Genomic DNA, 8,664 nt, shown 5'->3' on the forward strand with positions numbered 1-8,664 from the left:
GAGGATGCAGCACAGCCGGAGCAGCAGCACCAGGTATGGGGTGAGCAGCAATGGGATGAGGGCAGCAGCACCAGGAACATGGAGGAGCCTGGAGCTGTGGCTCCTTCCCACATCATCCTCAAGCCACCATCATCCTCCATGCATCAAGGGCCAGCAGACCCTCATTGAGCAGTGCCAGCAGCATCATTGAGGGACACAGGACCTCATGGGGTCTTGAGCAGGGTTTGCCCCCTGTGCAGACCCCACAATGCTTCCTCGGAGGGAGAGGGGGGAAGCAACATCCTCCATCCCAATCCACGCACCCAAACCCCTTCACACACCATGGATGCAGCCCCACATCACAGCCCTCCATTGTCCCCAGCAGATCTGCATCCTTCCCCAGCAGATCCCTGTTTATCTCTGGAGTTCTGCACTTCTCCTCACCAGATCCATGTTTTCCCTTAGCAGATCCACCCTTTCCCATGTACCTCCATATACCCCTATATATACCCCTCTATATACCCATAGATCCATGTACCTCCATATACCCCTCTATATACCCATAGACCCCTATATATACCCATAGACCCCTATATATACCCATAGACCCATGTACCTCCATATACCCCTATATATACCCATAGACCCATATATATACCCATAGATCCATGTACCTCCATATACCCCTATATATACCCATAGACCCATATATATACCCATAGACCCATGTATCTCCATATACCCCTATATATACCCATAGACCCATGTACCTCCATATACCCCTATATATACCCATAGACCCATATATATACCCATAAACCCATGTACCTCCATATACCCCTATATATACCCATAGACCCATGTACCTCCATATACCCCTATATATACACATAGACCCATGTACCTCCATATACCCCTATATATACACATAGACCCATGTACCTCCATATACCCCTATATATACCCATAGACCCATGTACCTCCATATACCCCTATATATACCCATAGACCCATATATCTCCATATACCCCTATATGTACCCCTATATATATACCCCTCTACATGTGCTCCCCCCGGGTTCCCCCTCCCGTTCAGCACCGCGGACAGCGGCCGCCGCCAATGGAAGGGGGGGGTACCGGGGGGGGGTCCGGTTATAGCGCGGTCACGTGGGTCCCGCCGCCCCTATATAACGTGGTGCCGGGAGGGAGGTGAGGAGCGGAGAGGAGCCGGGGGAGCGGCGGCAGCGGTGAGCACTGCCCCACATTGACCCCATTAACCCCCATTGCCACTCATTGCCCCCATTACCACTCATTGCCCCCCATTGCCTCCCATTACCCCACATTGCCCCACATTGCCCCACATTGCCCCCCATTACCCCCCATTGCCCCATTACCCCCCATTGCCCCCATTACAACTCATTGCCCCCCATGGGCCGAGCGGGGAGCACAGCACTGGGGGTCCGGTCCTGGGGAGATGAGCAGGGTCCCATGTCCTTGGGGGGGGGGGGGGGGGGGGGAATGATCCCATTCACAGGGGTTTGGGTCCCAAATCCCGGGTGGTCCCGAGTTCTATGGGGGTCCCGTACCTGGGAGGGGGGGGGAAACGACCCCACGGTCCATCCGTGGGGAGGGAGGGTCCCATCCGTGGGGAGGGGGGGTCCTGTCCCCGTGAGGGTCCTGCCCAAAGGGGAAGGGGAGGGGGGTCCCTCTATAGGGCTGGAGACCCCAACCCAGAGGTGTCCCCCCCCCCACCACAGTGTTCCCCCCCCGGCTGCCCCCTGACGGCAGCAGTGGGGGGGATGTGGGGGTCCGGCTTAGGGGAGGGCTCTTACAGGGGTCCGGCCCCGGAGCGGCAGCCATGCGGGTCAGGATGCTCTCGGCTGCCTCCGTCCTCGTCCTGCTCTTCCTGCCCTCGGAGACCTGCTCCCCCCTGCAGCGGCCGTGGGGTCCTGCCCCACACCCCCCCTGGGAGCCTTGGTCCGGCCCCCCGCGCCCCACCGCGGCCCCGCTGCCCCATAGACTGTACCATCGGCGGGGGGGGGCCGAGCCCAGCGCCGAGCCCAGAGCCCCTCGGACCCCGCAGCAGAGGGACAGCAAACCCAGCTCGTTGGACCTCACCTTCCACCTCCTGCGCCAGTTCCTGGCCATGTCCCGACGGGAGCGGCTGGAGCAGAAGGTGCTGAGCAACAAACTCCTGCTGCAGAGCATCGGGAAGTGATGGGGAGCGGAGCCGGGGCAGGGGGACAGGGGCTGGGGCTGATGCTGCTGATGATGCTGATGCCGATGGTGCCGATGGTACCGGTGGTGCTGATGCCCCTGATGCTATTGATGCCATTGATGCCGATGGTACCGGTGGTACCGGTGGTGCTGATGCTATTGATGCCATTGATGCCGATGGTACCGGTGGTACCGGTGGTGCTGATGCCGCTGATGCCATTGATGCCGCTGGTACCGTTCAATCCGGTCCCGTCTCTGCTCCCCGAGCGTTGTCCTCGCTGTTGTGCATTAAAGTCACCCTCGCACCCGCCCCTGTGCTTGGTGCTTCCCCCCTTGCCCCATAGAGGTCCCCGATGCGCTGCATCCATGGGATCGCTCTGACACAGATCGGGTACAGAGCATCCGGTCACCACCGGAGCGGATCTGTCCCTCCCGTCGCTCATGGCACAAACTGGAGCGGTCCCAGTTCCATCCCTGGGTGAGGAGTGACAACACAAAGTGCTCTGGGTGCTGCAGCCATAGGGACACGGGACACACACACACACGTGTACATGCACATGGGAAGCCACCATCAGCCGCACAGTGAGAAGTGAGGCAGCACAAACAGCTCCCGGCATCAGGATGGGGCAGCACGTGCAGTAAAAGGGGCTTGGGACAGGTCTGGATCTGGTTGGGATGCGGCACTGGTGGTTGTGTCCCAGCACAGCCCGTGAGGGAGCAGCATCACCATGAGCCCATCACCATCACCCAGACCCCATCACCATGAGACCATCACCATCACCCAGACCCCATCACCTGGACACCAACACCATCACCCTGACCCCATCACCATCACCCTGACCCCATCACCATCACCCAGACGCCATCACCCATGAGCCCATCACCAACACCCAGACCCCATCACCAGGACACCATCACCCTGACCCCATCACCCATGAGCCCATCACCCAGACACCATCACCCATGCAGCCACACAGCAGTATCCCACAAGGACCAGAGGGTCCCTCATCCTCCTGGATGCACAGGACCAAGCTGCTCCTTGGGATGCTGGGAGCACCCATGGGCTGGTTGTTGGTGGAAGCTGCGTCCTCCCTGAGGAAGATGAGGTCAGTGTGGGAGCTGTGGAGCTGCACACAGAGGACCAAGGGTTAGAGCAGAGGCAATGGGGCAGCCTGAGCAGGTCGGGAGCAGCTTTAGTCCTCACTGGGAATATGGGGCAGGATGGGGGGTCTGGAACCGGCTCAGCTGAGACCCCTGGACTGGGTCAGGAGGAGGAGGAGGATGAAGGAAGAGGAGGAGGATGAAGGAGGAGGATGAAGGAGGAGGATGAAGGAGGAGGAGGATGAAGGAGGAGGAGGAGAATGAAGGAGGAGGAGGAGGATGAAGGAGGAGAAGGGGACTCAGGGACAGGGGTGTGGGACATGCAGGTGTTGGGGTCCATCCATAGGGGCCAAAGGGGACGTTTCTCTCTGGGGCAGCCCCAGCTTCTACAAATGGGCTCAACCCAAGCCCCAGGCTGGGACCTGCACCCTGAGACCCATTGGGGCTTCTCCTCCAGTGCTGCTGGGGGTGACCCCAAGAGCTGCCCCACAGTGAGTCTGGGCCTCCAAGTGCTACAGTGTGGGGCAAGGAGCAATGGAACCAGCTTGGAGCAGCTGCTCCAGTGGAAGGGGTCCCTGTCCATGGCAGGGGCTGGAGCTGGAGGAGCTTTAAGGTCCCTTCATCCCAAACCAGACTGGGATTCCATGAAAGGCTCCAAGGCCCAGACCATTGTGGGAAGGGGGAAGCGCTGGGTTACCCAGAGCAGGGCATGGGATGAGGGGAGCTCTGTGCTCACCTCCTTCCTATGGAATCTCCATCCCATGTGGGTGAACCTCTGCAGATGGTTCCAGGGCAGCCATGGAGGGTGATAGAAGCCACTGATGGTCCCGTGTGGTTCATCCCAATGGAGTCTGATTTGTGCTGCCTCAGTTGGATACAGACCTCTCAGCATCCTCTGCTCATCATTGCTCCCATCTCTCCATCAGTGCTTCCAACAGCAGGAGCTGCTTCCCAAGAGGTGTTCCACAGCCCATAGCCTCCAGTGGGGCTGGAGCAACCAACCCTGTCCCCAGCACCCTCCAGCCATCCCCTGCCCCTACAACTCATATGGACACCCCAATCCTTCCATTGCCCAGTGTCCTGTACAGACCTTTGGCCACTGATGCTCCAGACCTGCCATGGAGCCCATGATGGCTGCAAGCAGGGGCAGAAGGAAGGAGATGCAGACCCAACCAGGGGGACCTCACATCCTTGGTACCCACAGAGCCAAGGAGCATCCCTGGACCACAGGAAGCAGAGGATCCCTCTGCATCCCCTCCCATCCCATAGCAGGATCCATCCTCCTTCCCCTAGGAAACAAATAGGCCTCTGCTCATTTCTGCCTTGAAAACATTTATTTTACAACAGTGGTTTCAGATAACTTATCAGTCTTTATTTGAGTTCTATTCGGACATACGAGACACAAATTACCATGCTAGAAACAGAAACACCTCCTCCTCCTCCTCTCCTCCCCACAGGTATGTACAGGAGCTCAGTAGTATCGAGTGTTACAACCCACAGAGTTCAGACAGCCACAGCTACTTACATACAAGTCAAAGTATGGTCCTTTAGTAACATAACAAAATATATATATGTCTATATTATAATTGCTTTGTCAGATGCATTTATAACTTCGGTTGTGGGGTGGGGGGGTTATTTCTACAGGCTTTTCTCTCGGTTAGAGACAGGCTCCCCCCATCCCAGAGGTGAACAGCAACACAGAGCATGTCCTCAGCATCCTCCAGAGGCCAACCCAACCATACCATGAGGAGTAAGGGCCTCATCACATGCAGGATGAACACAAAGGTCCTGTGATGCCATGGACCAGACATCCACCCCCAGACAAGGGTGATGGTGGGAAGGGTGAGGGATGGGGATGATGGTGATGGGAGGTTCCATCCGGGATGGACACACAGCTTCAAAGGTGGCAGCGATCAAGGGATCACCCCATTGCTGATAGGATACAGGACCCCCCCGTGCTTCATCTGCCCAAGGATGCAGCTCAACCGGCTGCAAGGAGTGACCTTTACACAGATCTCAGCCTAACTTCAGCTTTACACCTTGTAGTAACTCGTAATCCCATCCTGCAAGAGCTGCAGGCTGAGCGGCTGCACCAGACAGTGCAAACACACCATGATGCTCAGCACCAGCTCACTGCAGTAAGGAGGGAATAGACAATCGCATCCCCTTTCCAAACCACAGCTCTGCCCCTGCACTAACTCTCTACACAACAGGATCTGTGTCCTTCACTGGTTTAACCCAATAGATCTCACTTGGTTTTATCCTGCACCATTCTGGACAGACAAAGCTTCCCCTTGTCCCACCAGGAGCTCAGAGCACAGCTCAGAGCCAGAATCCATGGATTTACCACCAAAGGAAACCAGCAGCAAGCACCAGGTGCACCCACTATGGTACTATATACATCTGGGCATATATACATACATACACACATGATGCTCAACACGAAGCCTCCAGCACAGGCTCAGACCCTGCCCTGGAGCTTGGTACCTTGTTGGAGAGTACAACATAGTGCAAACCAGGAGGCAAAACCCCCAAGTCACCATGTTCTATCCTACCTCCAGCACATCAAGCACATCCTCAACATGAGTCCAAGTCATTCCAGAGCTGGTCCCTGCTGGGTTCCCATCCCAAGGGAAGCTGGAGCAGAGGAGCAGCTCATGGAGTTCAAGTAGATCATTGTGGTTTGGAAGGGGATGAGAAGCAAACGCTACTGACTGGAAGGGAGCAGAGAACACAACAGCACTTGAGGACAAATGGCCATTTCATAGAAGAGCTTCCTCTACACATATACATATATATAGGTATATATATATATATAACTACCAGAAATTCCCAGCATCTACCCCTTTAACAAAGTGCATGGAACATTGGCATTTGATTTCCCAATGGAGGTTTTGTTTTCAGGTCTGGCTTGTGCACAGGTCCCAAAGGAAGCATCTTCTTGGAATGAAAGAGCAATTCCACCCTTGCTGAGCCCCAGGTAACACTTCATCCTCATGGGCAGCACCTGAACCAGTATCCTGGTGCTGGGTTAGCTCTGTTAATGTCCCTTTCAAGCTAGTTGAAGCTGCTGTTGGTGTGATATGTTAGAAACTAGATGATGTCCACTATAAGCCAGAGAAGATGAAGCATGTTAAGTTCAAGCTGATCTCACACTGAACACTTGCTCTGGGGGGTTATGGTTCAGTGCTCTAAGATGAACACATGTTTAAAGAGCATCCAGGGTTAAGAACATGAGGTTGGGGCTACAAGAACCTAGCAGGAGTCTCCTGGGTAAATGTGACACCAACATCTTCCCGCACTGGTTACAAATAAACCTGCAGCACAAATCCATCTCCAAGGCATTATCCAGGGATATCCAAAGGACAAACACAGGGCACAGAGTAGCTGGGAAAAGCCTCTGCATTGAAATGCTCTGATACAACCCCCCCAAGCTCACTGGTGTCCCTCCAACACATCCTTTATGGATGCTCCATTTGGCTCCTATAGCATTTAGATGACACAAAGGGGGTCGAGGACTCTATTGCTGCAGGACTTGGGGGTCCTTGAGGCTTCATCCTCAGGCTCTGCTCCCCCAGCCTCAGAGCATCACGTTTGAAGCACTATGAGCACTATCTAAAGCAGTTTAAAGAAATAGGACCTCTAAAAAGAAGACTCAAAAGGTGACGTGGCTCTAACACATCTCTGCATGGAATCTACACCCTATGGACGCCACTGAGGTTGGCATGGATTTATATACAGATAAATACACCTGAATCTCCTACAGACATCACTAAACTAAACTGGCATTTAAGGGCTGCAATGCCCCTTCATTCACTTCAAGTGAAGCAGACACGTGAGGATGAGGATGGCACAGCAGGTCCAGCACCACCTCCTGAACCAGGAGGGGCAGCACCTGAGCACCCTGCAGTGAGGCAGCCCCTTTCCCTGCTCACCCTAAGCAATGAATGGCTCTTCACACAACACAGCTGGGGAATAACATGAGTGGTCCTTAACAGCAGCCAGCAGCAGCTCACCAGCTCAGGCTCACTCCTACCAGCACTGGGAAACTGGTGCTGAAGAGGTTCCATGAGCTGGATGGAGGCTGAGCTACAGCAGTGCAGGTCTCAGGTGACTTGTACAACACAACATAAAACACATGATCCAACTCAAAAGACCTCAACCCAGATGTCAAAGCCCAGGTTTGAGTTGTGGCCACACTGAGCAGAGAGCAGCAGAGCTCAGGTTCAGGTGGAAGGACACATCCTGCAGGTAAGGTAGGTAATGGGATGCTGCAGCTCTGGGGATGCTCCATCCCCTCCAGCTCAGACCTGAGGTGAGCTCCTGAACCAGCTTTTGACTGTCATCCCCATCACAACTTTGCATTTACCAGGGTTCAGCTTGGCCATTCTGAAGTGCAACTCAGGTTAGAGCCTGGGATGCTCTTGTACCTCACCTACAAGAGCAGGAGAATGGGTATCACCCTATTCACACACTGGTTTTGTTTAAAGAGCTTCCTAGCATCACTCAAGAACTACATTAATACACAATAATCTTAAATTCAGAGATTACAGATGAACATGGGCAAACTTAAAACAGTTTCAACCCCATGAATATTCATCTAGAACCGTCATTCCCTGTAACTGGGATCTTGGAGTAGTTTCTCTTGGAGCATCTCCCATCACTCTGGCATGTTTCAGCACTCAGACTCATTTACCATTCACCCACAGACACAACTGACAGCAAAGCTGCCTCTCAGACTCATGCTGTGCTAGAGCCAAGAAGTAAACCAGTGCATTTATGCTGGATTCATCCTTCCCAGAGTGGTAGGAAACACATGTTGCCTCTAACCCTCATCTGCTGCCCATGTTTCGGTTCTGATGTCCCATTGCACCTCCCACCAGCCTCTCCAGGACAGTGCAAGTGGCTCAGAGGGGTTAAGAAACAACAGGATTATTCCAAATGAACACCAACAACCAGCCCCCAGCATCAGGGGCTGCACCACAGCAAAGCAATGGGACCAACAGGCTTTGTGTTGCCCATGCAGAGGAACATGGGGCCATGGAGTGTAACAAACTGCAGCACGCAGGGAAACAGCCTCTACCGAATCACTCTGAGCAACCACACTCATGTACAAGGGCAACCCCCCCCAAACACTTCATCTCTTTTAACCAAGAACACAGTTTGCACAGATAAAGGCAATTTTAACCTGTGTGTTCAGGGGACAAAGCCTGCAGATGTTCAAGCATATTCCAGCCTGCAAGTCAACAGCAAGAACAGGCTCAGGCAGAATCAACAACAGCCAAAGGGACAGCAGGTTTTTGAAGCCTAAACATCACTTTCCATCCCAAGGGGTCAAATAAAGCCTTGAACTAAATAAGGACCTCAA

The 8,664-nt window shown here is 54.1% G+C and overlaps 1 protein-coding gene across 1 annotated transcript; it reads left to right on the plus strand.

Moving 5' to 3' along the window:
• Window positions 1-1,836: 1,836 nt before the first annotated feature.
• Window positions 1,837-2,196, plus strand: LOC117436720 (corticoliberin-like). The gene has a single exon (XM_034066587.1). It carries the CDS (start codon window positions 1,837-1,839, stop codon window positions 2,194-2,196), a length of 360 nt encoding a protein of 119 aa, XP_033922478.1.
• The last annotated feature ends 6,468 nt before the right edge of the window (window positions 2,197-8,664 follow it).

The sequence above is a fragment of the Melopsittacus undulatus genome, chromosome 10 (assembly GCF_012275295.1).
Source record: "Melopsittacus undulatus isolate bMelUnd1 chromosome 10, bMelUnd1.mat.Z, whole genome shotgun sequence".
Lineage (NCBI taxonomy): Eukaryota > Metazoa > Chordata > Aves > Psittaciformes > Psittaculidae > Melopsittacus > Melopsittacus undulatus.

What these genes read in the sequence shown, in the direction of transcription:
- LOC117436720 (XM_034066587.1), top strand. Translation starts at nt 1,837, where the DNA reads ATGCGGGTCAGGATGCTCTCGGCTGCCTCCGTCCTCGTCCTGCTCTTC.